At 49.7% G+C, this 19,452-nt stretch overlaps 1 protein-coding gene across 1 annotated transcript in view; it reads right to left on the reverse strand.

Moving 5' to 3' along the window:
* Positions 1 to 19,452, reverse strand: part of samd13 (sterile alpha motif domain containing 13) — a 120,831-nt gene that overhangs the window by 5,295 nt on the left and 96,084 nt on the right. Inside the window, exons 6-7 of the mRNA XM_072510350.1 lie at positions 17,058 to 17,145; positions 3,280 to 3,391 (exon numbers count right to left, since the gene is read on the reverse strand). Coding sequence (XP_072366451.1) covers positions 3,280 to 3,391; positions 17,058 to 17,145 — 200 coding nt within the window. The remainder of the gene's footprint in view (positions 1 to 3,279; positions 3,392 to 17,057; positions 17,146 to 19,452) is intronic.

Here is a 19,452-nt window from a genome sequence, read left to right on the forward strand (position 1 = left end):
CTTTTCCAAGACCAGCACATCCTTCCTTAGATACGGGGCCCAAAACTGCTCACAATCCTCCAAATGGGGTCTGACCAGAGCCTTATACAGCCTCAGAAGTACATCCCTGGTCTTGTATTTTAGCCCTCTCGACAAGAATGCTAACATTGCATTTGCCTTCCTAACTGCCGACTGAACCTGCACGTTAACCTTAAGAGAATCGTGAACAAGGACTCCCAAGTCCTTTTGTGTTTCTGAATTCCTAAGCATCTTCCCATTTAGAAAATAGTCAATGCCTCCATTCCTCCTTCCAAAGTGCCTAACCTCACACTTTTCCACATTGTATTCCATCTGCCACTTCTTTGCCCACTCTCCTAGCCTGTCCAAGTCCTTCTGCAGCCTGCCTGAGTGCAATCCACATCATCAATGATGTAAAATCGCATGGCAACAGCGCGGGGAAAGAGAAACAGTTTCATGTAGAGCATCGTGCAGAGTCTACCTTGTAAATAGTTAGCCTACAGTTCAATAAAAGATAAGAGTTTGCTAACAGTCTCACCTCCTGCCTTATCTGTAAGTCCAACACCACAGCTACTGCACAGCAGGCCAAAGACAACAATAACAGAGTCACCATTACTGAGATTAGTTTCAATTCCAGATTTATTAACTCAATCTTAATCCCACTTGCTGCAGTGGGATTTGGAACCTTCTCCCCAGAGCGTTATCTGGGACCTCTTGGTTACTCATAGAATCATAGAGTTACCTCTACCCCCACCATCTCCCCGCTATGTCAGGACATACTATCTACACAAGCCTCCTCCAACCTATTTCATCTTACCCAATAAACGTATCCTTCTATCCTTGTCTCCCTCATATATTTATCTAGCTTCCCTTCAATGTATCTATAGAAACTATTGAACCTTAGAAATTCTACTGTGCAGAAAGAGACCATTCGGCTCATCAAGTCTGCACTGAACCTCTGAAAGAGCACCCTACCTAGGTGCAACCCTGCTCTATCCCCATAACCGCACCTAACCTGCACATCCCGGGGCAATCTAAACCTACCTAACCCGCACATCTTTGGACTGTGGGAGGAAACCGGAGCATCCGGAGGGAAACCCACGCAGACACGGGGAGAAAGTGCAAACTCCACACAGTCACCCGAGGCCAGAATCGAACCTGGGACCCTGGAGCTGTGAGGAAGCAATGCTAACCATCGTGCGAGCCATGAAAGAAAGAAACAGGAAAGTAGGGATGAAGTCTGTGTCTAAATGCATCTTAATGTTAACTGCAATCCCAAATTCAGCCACGTGTTGGTTTTATTCCTGTATGTCTCCTGGTTACCGTTGATTTTCACATTCCTCTCACAGGTACGTTCCTTAATTTGTTGTGCGAACCCTCCAGAATTCATTCCCAATTCCCGAACCTTCTGCTGCCCCCTGATTTTGTCCGTTTCTTGTCCAATTTTTCTGTCCTTTCTCCTCAGTGTTTTTCCTTGCTCATTCGATGCTACGTCAACACTTACTTTGACAAAGAGTCATCCAGACTCGAACCGTTAGCTCCCTCCTCTCTCCACAGACGCTGCCAGGCCTGCTGTGATTGTCCAGCAATTTTCTGTTTTTGTTTCAGAATACCGGCATCTGCAGTAATTTGCTCTGAACTCATTTTCCTCGGATCGTGTATTTGCTCCACATACCTGCTCTGTCCCTCCCCAACCCCTCGCCTCCCCAGTTTGTGCTGCCTGAATCCGCACTGCCAAAGCTAACAGAGGGCGCCGTCTACTGGACAAAAAATGAGAAGAGGAGATGGGTTTTTAACAACTCAAACTGCTAATAAATTTAATTCATGGTCTATGAAATGAAATGAAAACCGCTTATTGTCGCAAGTAGGCTTCAAATGAAGTTACTGTGAAAAGCCCCTAGTCGCCACATTCCGGCGCCTGTTCAGGGAGGCTGGTACGGGAATTGAACCGTGCTGCTGGCCTGCTTGGCCTGCTTTAAAAGCCAGCGTTTTAGCCCAGTGTGCTAAACCAGCCCGTATATAAGGACGTTACTAGCTGGGTCAGCATTTATTGCCATCTCTAATTGCCTTTGAACGCTAGGCCACTAGGGCATTTAAGAGTCAACTACATTGCTGTGGTCTGGAGTCAGATGTAGGCCAGACCAGGTAAGGGCAGCAGATTTCCTTCCCTAAAGGGCATTAGTGAACCCGATGGATTTATGTGACAATTCTTTCATAGTCATCATTAGACTTTTAAATCCAGGCTTTCTTTTTAAAAATCCAAATTTCACCATCGACAGTGGTGGGATTCGAATCCAGGTCCTCAAAGCCTTAACCTGGGTCCCTGGATTGTTAGTTCAGTGATGACACCACTATGCCACCACCTCTCCCATGCCTAAATCAGGATTTCCAAACCCAAACAAACTGATCAATTGATCTTTAGTCATTTGGTAGCCCAGTACTATTGAAAAAAGACATTTTTGTCACAGCCTTTCACTCATTATGACATCCGCAAGAATACAATGTCAGGGGAAATCAACACGTTTGTATTGTATGAGAAGAGAGGACAGATTGAACAGAACAAAGAACATGCAGTGCAGAAGGAGGCCATTCGGCCCATCGAGTCTGCACCGACCCACTTAAGCCCTCACTTCCACCCTATCCCCGTAACCCAATAACCCCTCCTAAACTTTTTGGACACTAAGGGCAATTTAGCATGGCCAATCCACCTAACCTGCACGTCTTTGGACTGTGGGAGGAAACCGGAGCACCCGGAGGAAACCCACGCACACACGGGGAGGATGTGCAGACTCCGCACAGACAGTGACCCAGCGGGGATTCGAACCTGGGACCCTGGCGCTGTGAAGCCACAGTGCTAGCCACTTGTGCTATCGTGCTGCCCAGATTGATTGGCAAATAGATTCGGATTGATAGAGGCATTGCCATGGAGAATTCTGTGCGACTAGGGGATTTTCACATTACCTTAATTGCGGTGTTAATGTAAGCCTACTTGTGACACTAATAAAGATTATTATCCAACTGCTAATATACACACACCCCTCTGTGTCTATCTTTGTCTCAATTCTGTTCGGCCCCCCCCCCCCACCCCCCCAGTGGGTACACGGAAAACCAGCGGATGTGGAGACGTGATTCCCCAGCAGACACAATACCTGAAAGATAACCTTCTGGGGCGGGGTGAACTGCTGAAGGCAAAGTCAGAAGCACCTTAAAACTTTTAGGGGAGCACGAACAGGGAATTCACCCACTGCCGTTCATGAAAACTGGACGACACTTTCAACCCACCTGTTCCTGGAAAGCCATGGCCTGATCTTCAAATCCAGCTTTCTTAAAATAATTGAAAACATCTAAAATGGTCCACTCTGCAGGGTCCAGCAGTTTACTGTTTTCTGTTGGGCTGTGGAGATAGAAATGCGGGACTAAATAGTTAGCAATAAACCACAGAGAGACCGCAGCGGGTTATAAAAGCAATATTCAACTACATTCAAATTGGAAGATGATCGAGTGCTGGAGCAAATGACCGTTATCACTCAGGGCAGCATTCCCACAGATGCTGCCCTGAGTTGATAACCAGAAGATCCAAACTCAATGTCACTGATTAAGAATTAGAGAGGAAATTAGGACAACTTGAGTTGTTACAATCGCGAACACACTGCCTGAAAGGAATGGTGAAAGCAGGTTCAATAGAAAAGTTCAGAAGGGATTTGGAGATATATTTGTTAAGGGAATATCTTCAGGTGAGACGAATGTAAGGATTTCAGATATATTGTACTTGGGTATTTGGTGCAGAAAGGGTTAAAAACCTGGGTTAGAGTGTGTGTGACTGTTGTGGTCATGTTTTTAAAGATCCTAGTTTGAAAGACAGCCAGGTTTTCTGGAGACAGAGGTCCAATTAAAGCATCATAAAGGTTGGGCAAATGGAATTTTGTTTCTATAAAGAGGGTACCCTGGGGAGTAAATAATTAGAGACATTGTGTTCAGCTTAGTAAGATGATGTAGTTAATGGGAGGAGCCAGGGCTGAAGCAGTCAGGTGTTGGGCATTTGGAGTTCAGTTTAGATCTGCCTGAAAAATAAGCTGTCTCTGGACAAACAGAGAGTTTAGATCCATCTGTCAACAGACTAACAGTTTCTGGAAAAAACAAATTTTGATCTGTCTGTGAACAGACTGGCTTCTTCTCTCAAAGCAGTTTAATTAAAAAGATTTTGCCTGTGAACAGAACAGCAGTTTCTGAAAAGGCTGGCAGATTAAGTAGTTTGACATGGGCAAGAATCTGCAAGCTGTTCCCTGGAGGATCTCTCCCTCAAAGTGGTTTGTCCAAGACATCCATTTACAGCAAGCATTCTTGAGTCTGCTAACTGTATTTAAAAGTGGATTTTGTCCCGAGCTGGATTTTGCTCGAGTGGAGATAAAAGATAGCAGTTAGGATTTTGTGTTTCGTTGTCATTGTTAAACATTGTTTAACTGGTAATTGGAAGATATATTGCTGTGATGGTAGAGTAGTTTAATACTGTGTTAATAAAAACGTTGTTTTTTATTTGCCATATGCCTATTTGTGTGTGGAATCACTCCTGGGGCGAAATATCCTTTCCTCACAGTCTTATGAATTAAATAAAACATTGGGGTTTCTGTCTGGCATGCTAGTAACTGTTGGGGTCTGGTCAGGGATTGTGATACAGGGCTATGAGGGAAGAGGTCAACACAAGCGCAATTATTTCCTTTGATGCTGCAAAATGCTATCATCCTGAGACACTTCACTGTCTCTTTGAATTCTTATAGAAAACTGTAGTTCTTGGACCGTAAATAGTGTTGTGTGTGCTGGGGTAACATGCTGGCGGATTCGCCATCGCAAGAACTTCCATGCCAAATTGTTTTTGCCATAGTCATTACAACATAAGAAACAGGAGGTGGAGCAGGGCCATAACGATCCTCGAGAGTGCTGCACCATTCAATAAGATCAAGGCTGAACTTCTATCTCACCCTAATCCCATATCCCTTGGTTCTACGAGTCAATGGAAAATCTACTGATCTCTACCTGGAACATTCTCTGCAATTACTCTCCACAGCCCTCTGGGGTAGAAAATCCCAGAGATTCACAACCCTCAAGAAATTTCCCAAATCAAACAAACTTATGAATTAGGAGAAGGCCATTTGACCCCTCGAGCCTGCTCCGCTATTCAATAAGATCATGTGATCTGATTGCAACCTCAACTCCACATTCCACCTACCCCCGATAACCTGCGACTCCCTTGATAGTTAAGAATCTAATTGTCGCTACCCTAAAAATATTCAATGACCCTGCTTCCGTCGCACTCTGTGGAAGAGAGTTCCAAATATTCATGCCCCTCAGAGAAATAACTTCCCCTGGCCTCCATCTTAAATGGAAGACCTTATTCTGAAACTGTGTCCCCTAGTTCCAGTCCCTCTCACAAGGGGCAACATCCTCTCAGCCTCCACCTCGTCAATTCCCCTCAGGATCTTCCATGTTTCACTGAGATCGCCTCCCGATTTCCTGGGCCCAAGAGTGTTCAGTCCGAGTCTACTCGAGCTACGTCACTCGACTACCAACACGCAGTGTCAGGAGTTTAAATTCCACTGCGGCATGCCGTGTAATTTGTGGTTTAACATCATTAAAATCAATAAATGGTCATTAAGCAAACACGTGGTCTCCTTTAGACACTGCCAGTATGGCCCACCAGGACCTCGAACTAATGTGTGCTCCACAGTAGCTGACAGCACAATATGACATTTGACTCTGCAAAGAGGAAGAGAGGCTGGGTAATGGTAGATTCAATTACTGCACTTGTGGGTTCCCTCTCTCCCAGAGACATCAGCCTCCACATTATTGGATAGGGTGGACAGTGAGAGCCTTTTTCCTCAGATGGTGATGTCTAGCACGAGGGGACATAGCTTTAAATTGAGGGGAGATAGATATAGGACAGATGTCAGAGGTAGGTTCTTTACTCAGAGAGTGGTAAGGGCGTGGAATGCCCTGCCTGCAACAGTAGTGGACTCGCCAACACTAAGGGCATTCAAATGGTCATTGGATAGACATATGGACGATAAGGGAATAGTGTAGATGGGCTTTAGAGTGGTTTCACAGGTCGGCGCAACATCGAGGGCCGAAGGGCCTGTACTGCGCTGTAATGATCTATGTTCTATTATCATAGCATTTACAGTGCAGAAGGAGGCCATTCGGCCCGTGGAGTCTGCACCGGCTCTTGGAAAGAGCACCCTACCCAAGGTCAACACATCCACCCTATTCCCATAACCCAGCAACCCCACCCAACACTAAGGGCAATTTTGGACACTAAGGGCACTTTATCATGGCCAATCCACCGAACCTGCACATCTTTGGACTGTGGGAGGAAACCGGAGCACCCGGAGGAAACCCACGCACAGACGGGGAGGATGTGCAGACTCCGCACAGGCAGTGACCCAAGCCGGAATCGAACCTGGGACCCTGGAGCTGCGAAGCAATTGTGCTAACCACAATGCTACCGTGCTGCCCCAAGCATTCAAGGGTACATTCAAGTACCTTTCAGAAGTTCAGTAGGCAGGCTGTTTTTAAAAATACAGCAACTTTTGAAAAGGCATATGAAGCAGCCATTGAGGTTTAGACACCCGAGAGAACAAAGAACAAAGAAAAGTACAGCACAGGAACAGGCCCTTCGGTCCTCCAAGCCTGTGCCGACCATGCTGCCCGTCTAAACTAAAATCTTCCACTCTACCGGGGTCCGTATCCCTCTATTCCCAACCTATTCATGTATTTGTCAAGATGCCCCTTAAATGTCACTATCGTCCCTGCTTCCACCACCTCCTCCGGTAGTGAGTTCCAGGCACCCACTACCCTCTGTGTAAAAAACTTGCCTCGTACATCTACTCTCAACCTTGCCCCTCGCACCTTAAACCTATGCCCCCTAGTAATTGACCCCTCTACCCTGGGGAAAAGCCTCTGACTATCCATTCTGTCTATGCCCCTCAAAAGTTTGTAGACCATCTGGCCCCTCGAGCCTGCTCCGCCATTCAATGAGATCATGGCTGATCTTTTGTGGACTCAGCTCCACTTTCCGGCCTGAACACCATAACCCTTAATCCCTTTATTCTTCAAAAAACTATCTATCTTTATCTTGACAACATTTAATGAAGGAGCCTCAACTGCTTCACTGGGCAAGGAATTCCAGAGATTCACAACCCTTTGGGTGAAGAAGTTCCTCCTAAACTCAGTCCAAAATCTACTTCCCCTTATTTTGAGGCTATGCCCCCTAGTTCTGCTTTCACCCGCCAGTGGAAACAACCTGCCCGCATCTATCCTATCTATTCCCTTCATAATTTTATATGTTTCTATAAGATCCCCCGCATCCTTCTAAATTCCAACGAGTACAGTCCCAGTCTACTCAACCTCTCCTCGTAATCCAACCCCCTCAACTCTGGGATTAACCTAGTGAATCTCCTCTGCACACCCTCCAGCGCCAGTACATCCTTTCTCAGGTAAGGAGACCAAAACTGAACACAATGCTCCAGGTGTGGCCTCACTAACACCTTATTCAATTGCAGCAGAACCTCCCTAGTCTTAAACTCCATCCCTCTAGCAATGAAGGACAAAATTCCATTTGCCTTTTTATTCACCTGTTGCACCTGTAAACCATCTTTTTGCGACTCATGCACTAGCACACCCAGGTCTCTCTGCACAGCAGCATGTTTTAATATTTTATCATTTAAATAATAATCACTTTTGCTGTTATTCCTACCAAAATGGATAACCTCACATTTGTCAACATTGTATTCCATCTGCCAGACCCTAGCCCATTCACTTAGCCTATCCAAATCCCTCTGCAAACTTCCGGTATCCTCTGCACTTTTTGCTTCACCACTTATCTTAGTGTCGTCTGCAAACTTGGACACATTGCCCTTGTTCCCTAACTCCAAATCATCTATGTACGTTGTGAGCAATTGTGGGCCCAACACTGATCCCTGAGGGACACCACTAGCTACTGATTGCCAACCAGAGAAACACCCATTAATCCCCACTCTTTGCTTTCTATTAATTAACCAATCCTCTATCCATGCTACTACTTTCCCCTTAATGCCATGCATCTTTATGTTATGCAGCAACCTTTTGTGTGGCACCTTGTCAAAGGCTTTCTGGAAATCCAGATATACCACATCCATTTTCTCCCCGTTATCTACCGCACTGGTAATGTCCTCAAAAAATCCCACTAAATTAGTTAAGCACGACCTGCCCTTTATGAACCCATGCTGCGTCTGTCCAATGGGACAATTTCCATCCAGATGCCTCGCTATTTCTTCCTTGATGATAGATTCCAGCATCTTCCCTACTACCAAAGTTAAGCTCACTGGCCTATAATTACCCGCTTTCTGCCTACCTCCTTTTTTAAACAGTGGTGTCACGTTTGCTAATTTCCAATCCGCCGGGACCACCCCAGAGTCTAGTGAATTTTGGTAAATTATCACTAGTGCATTTGCAATTTCCCTAGCCATCTCTTTTAGCACTCTGGGATGCATGCCATCAGGGACAGGAGACTTGTTTACCTTTAGCCCCATTAGCTTGCCCATCACTACCTCCTTAGTGATAACAATCATCTCAAGGTCCTCACCTGTCATTGCCTCATTTCCATCAGTCACTGGCATGTTATTTGTGTCTTCCACTGTGAAGACCGACCCAAAAAACCTGTTCAGTTCCTCAGCCATTTCCTCATCTCCCCTCAACCTCCTTCCTTCCAGTGAGAACAAACCAAGTTTATTCAACCTCTCCTCATAGCTAATGCCCTCCATACCAGGCAACATCCTGGTAAATCTCTTCTGCACCCTCTTCAAAGCCTCCACATCCTTCTGGTAGTGTGGCGACCAGAATTGAACACTGTACTCCAAGTGTGGCCTAACTAAGGTTCTATACAGCTGCAACATGAATTGTCACTTTTTATACTCAATGCCCCGGCCAATGAAGGCAAGCATGCCGCATGCCTTCTTGACTACCTTCTCCACCTGTGTTGCCACTTTCAGTGACCTGTGGACATGTACACCTAGATCTCTCTGACTGTCAATACTCTTGAGGGTTCTACCATAAATGATCTGGACGAAGGTATAGGTGGTCTGATTAGCAAGTTAGCAGATGATACTAAGATTGGTGGAGTTGCAGATAGCGAGGAGGACTGTCGGAGATTACAGCAAAATATATATAGATTGGAGAGTTGGGCAGAGAAATGGCAGATGGAATTCAATCCAGGCAAATGCGAGGTGATGCATTTTGGAAGATCTAATTCAAGAGCGGACTATACAGTCAATGGAAGAGTCCTGGGGAAAATTGATGTACAGAGAGATCTGGGAGTTCAAGTCCATTGTACACTGAAGGTGGCAACGCAGGTCGATTGAGTGGTCAAGAAGGCATACAGCATGCTTGCCTTCATCGGACGGGGTATTGAGTACAAGAGTCGGCAGGTCATGTTACAGTTTTCTAGGACTTTGGTTAGGCCACATTTGGAATACTGCGTGCTGTTCTGGTCGCCATATTACCAGAAGGATGCGGATGCATTAGAGAGGCTGCAGAGGAGGTTCACCAGGATGTTGCCTGGTATGGAGGGTGCTAGCTATGAAGAAAGGTTGAATAGATTAGGATTGTTTTCGTTGGAAAGACGGAGGTTGAGGGGGGACCTGATTGAGGTCTACAAAATTATGAGAGGTATGGACAGGGTGGATAGCAACAAGCTTTTTCCAAGAGTGGGGGTGTCAATTACAAGGGGTCACGATTTCAAGGTGAGAGGGAGAAAGTTTCAGGGAGATGTGCGTGGAAGGTTTTTTACGCAGAGGGTGGTGGGTGCCTGGAACGCTTTGCCAGCGGAGGTGGTAGAGGCGGGCACGATAGCATCATTTAAGATGCATCTAGACAGATATATGAACGGGCGGGGAACAGGGAAGTAGATCCTTGGAAAATAGGTGACAGGTTTAATAAAGGATCTTGATTGGTGCAGGCTGGGAGGGCCGAAGGGCCTGTTCCTGTGCTGTAATTTTCTTTGTTCTTTATTCACTGTACATTCCCTACCTGTATTAGACCATGTTATTGAAACATATAAAGATTTGGAGTGGACTTGCCAAGGTGGATGCAGAGAGGATGCTTCCATCTAGGGGGAATGTAGAACTGGGGGACACGGCCTAATTCCTGAGCACACTCCAGAAATGTTCCACTAACGCCAATAAGAAAAACGAGTGGCTAATCTGAATTATTTTCCCCAGAGTTTATTGACGTCCCGAGGGACGTGGTCGTTAGGTGAATTGGACATTCTGAATTCTCCCTCAGTGTAGCTGAACAGCTGCCGGAGTGTGGCGACTCGGGGATTTTCACAGTAACTTGCATGTGGCCTGGTTCTTCTTTGGCACCTTCTTTGGTGGTCTTCTTGAAGCAGGTGGGAACCTTGGAACGGAGTAGGGAGAAGTTGATGTCCGCAACACACCCGCCAGCTGGTCCATGCAGGGTCTGAGTGCACGACCAGGGACTCGATCAGGACCCGCCGCTTTAGCGGGCTCACTTTCAAGAAGGGCGATCTGATTTGGAAGCTGTGACGGTGGGTTTGGGTGTGTCCGAGGTTGCTGGGGCAGCTGATAATGGTTTGTTGGTTTCCTGCTCAAACTGAGTATAGAATGCATTGAGTTTATCAAGGAGGGGTGCGCTGTTGTCGGAGATTCTACTCGGCTTTGCGTGGTAGCCCATTATGTTGTTTAAGCCTTGCCGCAATCAACGAGAGTCCGTGACGTTGGCCTGTGACTCTAGCTTAGTCTGGTATTGTCTCTTGGCGTCCCTGATGGCTTTGCGTAGGTTGTACCTAGATTTCTTGTATAGGTCCGGGTCGCCTGTCTTGGAACACCTCAGACCTGGCCTTCAGTAGGGAGTGAATCTCCCAATTAAACCGTGGTTTCTGATTGGGGAACACACGTACTACCTTCTTTGGCATGCAATCTTCTACACACTTGCTGATGAAGACTGTGACGTGGTGGCGTACTCGTTTAGGTTGGTCGCTGAGTTCTTGAATATGGACCAGTTCACTGACTCCATTAAAGTGGCCTTGTATACTCCAGAGTTCAGAAGAACGTGGGATGATCTCATTGCAACATTCTGAAGTGTCTGATAGGGTGGACGCAGATTGTTTCCGCTGATCGGGGAGTCTAAACCACGGGGGTGGGGTAACAGTCTCCGGGGGTAAGGGGATGATCATTGGGGACTGAGACAAGGAGAGATTTCTTCACTCAAGGGGTTGTGAATCTTTGGAATTCCCTACCCGAGGAGTTGTTGTGGATGCTCCATCATTGAACATATTTAAAGCTGGGATGGACAGATTTTTGGCCTCTTCGGGAATAGAGGGAAATGGGGAACAGGTGGGACCCAAGATCAGCTCTGGACATATCAAAAGATGGAGCAGGTTCGACTGGCCATACTCCTAACTCCCTGTGTTGCTGATATACCTTCAATTCACCGAGAGACAGAGAGAGCGAGTGAACATTAGGCTTTATTAATCATGAACTTGTCTAGCCAGAGTCGGCTGTACAGATGAATGCCGCCCACAGGCGGCCAGTCTATATATTGCCCCGGTGAGGGCGGAGCCAGAGGCGGAGCCCACCGGGATTACAGTACAGTACCTGGAAGCAGCTCATATCACCACTTCCAGGTCTTAGATCATAGGTTACAGTATCATACATGCATTAGGTAAATACATTCGCCACATTCACCCCCTGTTAAAAAAATTAAGTCCAGCGGGGGTGACGTGGGGTCATTACATATTCAGTCAACTGGAGGCTGGATCGGTCTCTTCGACCGCCTCAGCTCTGGCGGTGCGGCGGGCACGGTTGTTGCAGGTGGTGACTCCAGGGGCGTTGTGTCTGGAGCTTGAGCCTCAGTCCGGCGTGTCGGAGACGGTTGGGGTGTGGGGGTAGGCAGGGGGGTGATGGGTGGCGGCAGTGTCGACGCGGGACAATACAGGAGACCCAGGGGAGCGTACGGGGCGCAGGGGGTGGCGGCGACCAGCGGGGAGGGAGGCGCGTTGGCAGGGTAACCAGCTGGCGCCAGGTCCCGTAGGGAGACCGTATCTTGCCGTCCATCCTGGTGCGCGATGTAGGCATACTGGGGGTTGGCGTGGAGCAGCTGGACCCTCTCGACCAGGGAAATCGGTCTCATGGCTCCTCATGTGCCTCCGGAGAAGGACTGGTCCCGGAGTTGTCAGCCAAGATGGAAGCGAGACCCCGGAGATGGACTTCCTGGGGAAGATAAACAAACGATCATGAGGTGTCTCGTTCGTGCTGTGCAGAGGAGTGAGCTGATGGTGTGGAGGGCGTCGGGGAGGACCTCCTGCCAGTGGGGGTTCGGGAGACTTCTAGACCTGAGGGCCAGAAGAATGGACTTCCATACCGTTGCGTTCTCCCTCTCCACCTGCCCGTTTCTTTTGTGTTATGCTTGTAGTCCTGCTCGAGGCGATGCCTTTGCTGAGCAGGTATTGACGCAGCTCATCGCTCATGAACGATGTGCCCCGGTCACTGTGGATGTAGGCAGGGAAATCGAACAGTGTGAAGATGCTGTGCAGTGCCTTTATTACAGTGGCCAAGGTCATGTCGGGGCAGGGGACAGTGAAGGGGAAGCGGGAGTTCTCATCGATGACGGTGAGGAAGTATATATTCCGGTTGGTGGAGGGGAGGGGCCCTTTGAAGTCAATACTGAGGCGCTCAAAGGGCCGAGAGGCCTTTACCAGGCGGGCCTTGTCTGGCCGGTAGAAGTGCGGTTTGCACTCCGCGCAGACTTGGCAGTCCCTGGTCATGGCCCTGACCTCCTCGGTGGACAAGGGCAGATTGTGGGCCGAAATGAAGTGGGTAAGCCGGGTGACCCCCGGGTGACAGAGGTCCGAAGTCGGTCATCTTGCGCGCTGGCGCATGTGCCGCGGGACAGGGCATCTGGGGGCTCGTTGAGCTTCCCAGGACGATACTTGATATCGTAATTGTAGGTGGAGAGTTCGATCCTCCACCTCAAGATTTTGTCATCTTTTATTTTGCCTCGTTGTGCGTTGTCAAACATAAAGGTGACCGACCGCTGGTCGGTGACGAGGGTGAACCTCCTACCGGCTAGGTAGTGCCTCCAGTGCCGCACGGCTTCCACTATGGCTTGTGCTTCCTTCTCTACAGAGGAGTGTCGGATCTCGGAGGCGTGGAGGGTCCCAGAGAAGAATGCTACTGGCCTGCCCGCCTGGCTGAGTGTGGCAGCCAGGGCGATGTCTGACGCATCGCTCTCCACCTGGAATGGGATGGATTCGTCCACCGCGTGCATTGCGGCCTTGGTGATGTCGGCCTTGATGCGGCTGAAGGCCGAGCGGGCCTTGTCCGTCAGGGGAAAACTGGTGGTTTGAATAAGTGGGCGGGCTTTGTCCGCATAGTTGGGGATCCACTGGGCGTAGTAAGAGAACAGCCCCAGGCATCGTTTTAGGGCCTTGAGGCTGTGGGGAGGGGGGAGTTCTGTGAGGGGGCGCATACGGTCGGGGTCGGGCCCTAGGACTCCGTTCTCCACGACGTAGCTGAGGATGGCTAGTCGGGTAGTACGGAAGACACACTTTTCTTTGTTGTATGTGAGATTGAAGGCATTGGGCGGCCTGGAGGAACCTCTGAAGGTTGGTGTCATGGTCCTGCTGATCATGGCCGCAGATGGTCACATTGTCCAAGTACGGGTATGGAGCCCGCAAACCGTACTGATCCACCATTCGGTCCATCGTTCTCTGAAAGACCGAGACCCCATTAGTGACACCAAAGGGAACCTTGAGGAAGTGGAAGAGTCGGCCGGCTGCTTCAAAGGCAGTGTAGTGGCGCTCTTCCGGACGGATTGGGAGCTGGTGGTAGGCCGACTTCAGATCAACCGTTGAGAACACCCGGTACTGCGCGATCTGGTTGACCATCTCCGCTATGCGGGGGAGGGGGTACGCATCCAGTTGCGTGAACCAGTTAATTGTCTGGCTGTAGTCCACAACCATCCGATTCTTTTCCCCGGTCCGGACGACCACCAATTGCGCTCTCCAGGGGCTGTTGCTGGCCTTGATGATCCCTTCATTCAACAGTCGCTGGACCTCCGACTTGATAAACGTCATGTCTTGGGGACTGTACCGCCTGCTCCTGGTGGCGATGGGCTTACAGTCAGGAGTGAGGTTCGCAAAGAGTGAAGGGGGGAGACCTTGAGGGTCGCGAGGCTGCACACCGTGAGGGGGGGGGCAAGGGTCTGCCGAACTGTAAGGTCAGGTTTCGGTGACTACATTGGAAGTCCAATCCGAGCAGTAGGGGGGGTGCAGAGGTGGGGGAGGACGTACAGCTTAAAACAAGCGTACTTGTTTGCGTGATTGGCGATACAGTACCCCCGGATCTGAACCGAATGGGACCCGGAGGCAAGGGAGATTGTTTGGGAGGCTGGGTAGGTGTGGAGGGAGCAGCGCCTTACCGTGTCCGGCTGGACAAAGCTCTCCGTGCTCCCGGAGTCGCAAAGACAGGGGGTCTCGTGCCCGTTGACCCGGACGACCATCATGGAGTTCTTCAGCTGTTTCGGCTGCGACTGGTCGAGAGTGACTGCGCCCAGCTGCGGGTAGCCTGTGTGGTCGGTGGAATCACAAGATGGCGGCCCCCATGAGTCGCACGTGTCGGGCCTGGGTGAAGATGGAGACCAAGATGGCCGCCCCCATCGGTCGCACGTGTCGGTCGGTGCCGGAGCCGGCGGCCAAGATGGCTGCCCCCTTGAGTCGCACGTGTTGGTCGGTGTTGGGGCCAGCGACCAAGATGGCGGCCCCCACGAGTCGCACGTGTCGGTCGGTGTTGGGGCCGGCGACCAAGATGGCGGCCCCCACGAGTCGCACGATGCTGATGACGCATCTGACAGGGGCGTTCCGGGCAGGCACGCAGCCACATTGCAGGGTCTGTGAGGCTGCGGGTCCATGGGTCGGGCCTGGTGCGTTTTCGGTTTCTGAGCCTTAGGTCGGCCCAGACAGACACTAGCGAAGTGCCCCTTTCTCCCACAGTCGCTGTGCGGGCTGGGCAACGCTGCCGGGGGTGTTGGCCTTGGCCGCAGAAGTAGCACTGCGGGTCCCCGGGCTGGGCTGGCAGACGCGCGGCGCAGGCCTGTGACGTAGTCGGGTCCGATGGGGGCCGCGACGAGGGTGTCCACGTGGGGTTCGCCAGGCCTGCGGGGAACGCACTGAGGCTCTGGTAGGCCACCTTTAGCGAGGTAGCTAGCTTTACCGTGTCCCGCAGGTCGGAGGTCCCGTTTTCCAGCAGGGGCTGCCTGATATAGTTCAAGTGGACCCCCGCCACGTAGGTGTCCCGGATCTGTGAGTTCACGTGTTCCTCCGCTGTCACATCCTGGTAAATACAGTTCCTCGCGAGTAGAGTCAGAGTTTCCAGATACTCGTCCATCGATTCTCCGGCGTGTTGACGGCGAGTAGTGAGGAGGTGGCTGGCGAACAACTCATTTACGGGCTTCACGAAGTGTGCCTTGAGGGTTGCGACCGCCGCCTCGTACGTGGCCGCTTTCTCGATCATTACTGAGATTCGATGGCTCACCCGAGCGTGGACGAGTCGCAGCTTGAGGGTCTCCGTGGGAGGCGTTGTGGAGGAGTCGAAGTAGGCCTCGAAGCATCAAAGCCAATGTTCGATATCTCCTTGGCTTCGGACACGCGGGCGTCGAGTTCGAGCCTGTCTGGCTTTAGAGCGGCTTCCATGGTGCTGTCGATGATTAATAAATTGATATACCTTCAATTCACCGAGAGGCAGAGAGAGCGAGTGAACATTAGGCTTTATTAATCATGAACTTGCCTAGCCAGAGTCGGCTGTACAGATGAATGCCGCCCACAGGCGGTTGGTCTATATATGACCCCGGTGAGGGCGGAGCCAGAGGCGGAGCCCACCGGGGTTACAGTACAGTACCTGAAAGCAGCTCGTATCACACTTCCAGGTCATAGTTCATAGGTTACAGTATCATACATGCATTAGGTGAATACATTCACCACAGTTGTGTTCTTGTTTTAAGGATAAAGAGGTGGAGGGTAGCGATTGATTAAGTGCCTTGAGCACATATGAAACAGGACTGCCTCAGGGACTGGGGGCATCATTGCCCCTGGTAACGACAGTTTGGTTTCATTAGCTAAGTTTCCTTGGGACATTTTATTTTAGTTAGAGTGTTCCACCAGGGGATGTCACCCGTCATTTTTGTTTAATTTATTGATTATTGTTTTATGGAGTATAAAAGGAACTTCCACTGGTTGGCTTCACACCTTCATGACCAGTGGGTGCCACAAGGGTTGGCATGCATCATCTTTAACCCTGGGAATGATATTTTGGTTCAGTTAGTTAAGTTTCCTTTTGTCGTTTTACTTAAACCAGGGGCTGTCACCCTTGCCATTTTGTTTTATTGTTTTTCTGGATTTATTAAGAGAGTATAAAAAGGGACTGACGGGACCCTGGGGTGTTGGTAGTTGGGAGGCAGAGGTGTTTAATGCCTCATCCTGCAAATAAACCTGCCATTGTGAAAAAGATCTTTGTCTCGTTTCATACTTCCCCATCTGTCTTGGGTCCACCCAAGCACCTCGATGGGGGAAATAGATCCTGCACACGAGCTAATCTCAGTTGGGATAGTGCTGCGGAGTTAGGAAGATGGGGGGGGGGCGGATTAAGACTCCTCCTGGGAGGTATTGAGATATGCTGGTATTGATGGAGCATTACCCAAAGCAGCCAGCCCCTTTGAGAGGCGAGGGGAGAAAACTTGAGAAGATGGAAAAAGACGAATGTTAATTGCAATTGCTAAACGAATTCACCGCTGCACAATATGGGCAGTGTGACCATAAATCACATCTGGGTCAGTGATGTAGCTGAACTCTGTGCACTTTCTCAACAGGACCATGTTCAATGAAATAAAGCATACCCATTACACCCAGCACCAGAGGCCAGGTGTTTATATTTGCTTCAGGGACAGGGCATGTTTATAAAATTTAAAAGCGATTTACAGTCGGGTCGTGAGCGAGTGGAGTGAAAATGCCCACGTACCTTTTAGTCGAACCGCTCTCGATGCTCTCCATCTCGACAGGGGACGCAGAGGGCGTGGGGAGACATGAAGCGCCTCGCAGTTCAGGAACTAGGAAAGGAGGAACAAAGTCCATCGTTTAGGCTTCCTTTAGGACATTTCGGTAATTATTTCCACATGACTGGCGGAGAGGTCAGAAACCCGGCAAATCAACCAGCAGCTCAAAGCAACCCTTCAGCTCATTCCGCTCGACAAACAGTAAATTCGATGTGCAAAATCAATTGCACGGAGGGAAATGCGATTAGGTTTCTGTCCCAGAAATTAATATTCCCTTTCTCTCGAAGCTCCGCTAGATTTATAACGGGCGACCAATCAAACTCGATGCTTTCACAGCCCACTTGCTTCAATCGCAGAGGATGCGGCAGAGAGTCAGTACATCCAGCTAGGGGTTAAATATTCTTCACTATGCCTCCTCCCCATTCCCCAGGGTTGGACACGCACCTCTCAAAATGATGTTCACAATTCGAAATTGCTTGTTTCTTTTTATTAAATAAAAGTAGTGCAGTGAGGTTTCCATGAAACAATATTGCTTTCCCACCGACATTGCACATTCTCACTGACTTATGCTTTTTCATCAAACTAAATGGTATCCACAGCGAAGCTCATCGCTGTGATGTACTGCGAAGATCAATTGCAATCAACTCTGCACAGCAATTAATACACTTGCGTTAATTAGCCTCCATAATGAGATCCAAATAGTGTTAATGAGCTTCAATTTCTCTTCAAATTAACACCAATCCAAACTATTGCAAAGCTATTTTCACTCCCCCCCCCCCCCCCCCCCCCCCGCCGCCCCCCGCCACTCCAACTTTCCTCACCGGCTCACTCAGGCAGCTCCTGGCAACCCTTCAGCATGTTACTCCAATAATGAGGGCTCAGTCCAAATGCGCTGTCCTGTGAACATTGTCACCAGTCGTTTTTGCAAGAATGGTGACGGAACAGTCTGGGTCAACGTGCCCTTCCTCGACAGGGAATGGAGGCAGGCGCAAGAGTGAGAGAGGGCCCAACTCAGACCCACAGCGTCCGCCATTACGTGGCTGCTGTTTTATCCGGCAAATTGCTTGCAGTACTAATTGATGGAAGACCAGGCCTAGAAACCCAGAGGCGGGCTGCCCCTCAGTTCACAGAGAGACTTGGTCAAGGCAGTTTGATGCCCTCTTTCCGGAGAAGGCAAGAGGGGACCAGCGCTCCCCACAACAAGCAGGCCTGGATCAAGCTTTTAGCCACTGTGACAGAGTCCGTGGGGTCTGCAGAAAGAGGTTCAATGACCTCATTCACTCTGAAGGCTCAGGACCAGCCAGGAGGCATTGACCCTCCAACAGACACTCAAGCCAAAGAGCCTCAGGGTGCATGCTCTCCCAAAGGAGACCATAAGACATAGGAGAAGAATGAGGCCACTCGGCCCATCGAGTCTGCTCCGCCATTCAATCAGGGCTGATATTTTTCTCATCCCCCTTCTCCCCATAACCCTGACCCTTATTAATCAAGAACCTATCTATCTCTGTTTTAAAGACACTCACCCTCATACTCACTCACTCACCACCCTCATAAAGTCACCCTAGTCCCAGATGACCATAGGTTGCCTTCCCCTCTGAGGTGATTTAACCTGAGGGTCACCACACCTCAGGCGAGGGGCAAGGTTGAGAAGGCGGGGCCTTCATGAATAACCTCAGCCGGTACGGGAATTGAACCCCCCCGCTGTCGGCGCCGCTCTGCATCACAAACCGGCTGTCCAGCTGACTGAGCTAAGCCGGCCCCACCTCCCTGGATTACCTGTCCAGGGATAATACCTCTACCCTTCTGCGAACCTGCTACATTGCTGCTTGTGAGGGACTAATCGTAAGACTGTGGGTGGATGAGGGACGATGAGCATACCAGTATTGTGTCAAGGTGGCAGCTGTGAATAATCCAGGCTTCACTTGCTGCAGGTGAAGCAAGTGATTGATGTGAGTCTGAAATACAGTGTGGCAAATACAGGCTGTATCTGGGGAAACGAGATAGATTAATGCCTCTCGCATTCCAAACAGATTTGTCAACCCGCTCTTTTAGATACATGCATAGATACATGCAAAGGAACAGACAATAGAAGCAGGGGGAGGCCATTCAGCCCTTCGAGCCTGCTCCGCCATTCATTATGATCATGGCTGCACGGTAGCATTGTGGCTAGCACAATTGCTTCACAGCTCCAGGGTCCCAGGTTCGATTCCCGGCTTGGTCACTGCCTGTGCGGAGTCTGCACGTTCTCCCCGTGTGTGCGTGGGTTTCCTCCGGGTGCTCTGGTTTCCTCCCACAGTCCAAAGATATGCAGGTCAGGTGGATTGGCCATGATAAATTGCCCTTAGTGTCCAAAATTGTCCT

Source organism: Scyliorhinus torazame, chromosome 7, assembly GCF_047496885.1.
Source record: "Scyliorhinus torazame isolate Kashiwa2021f chromosome 7, sScyTor2.1, whole genome shotgun sequence".
NCBI lineage: Eukaryota > Metazoa > Chordata > Chondrichthyes > Carcharhiniformes > Scyliorhinidae > Scyliorhinus > Scyliorhinus torazame.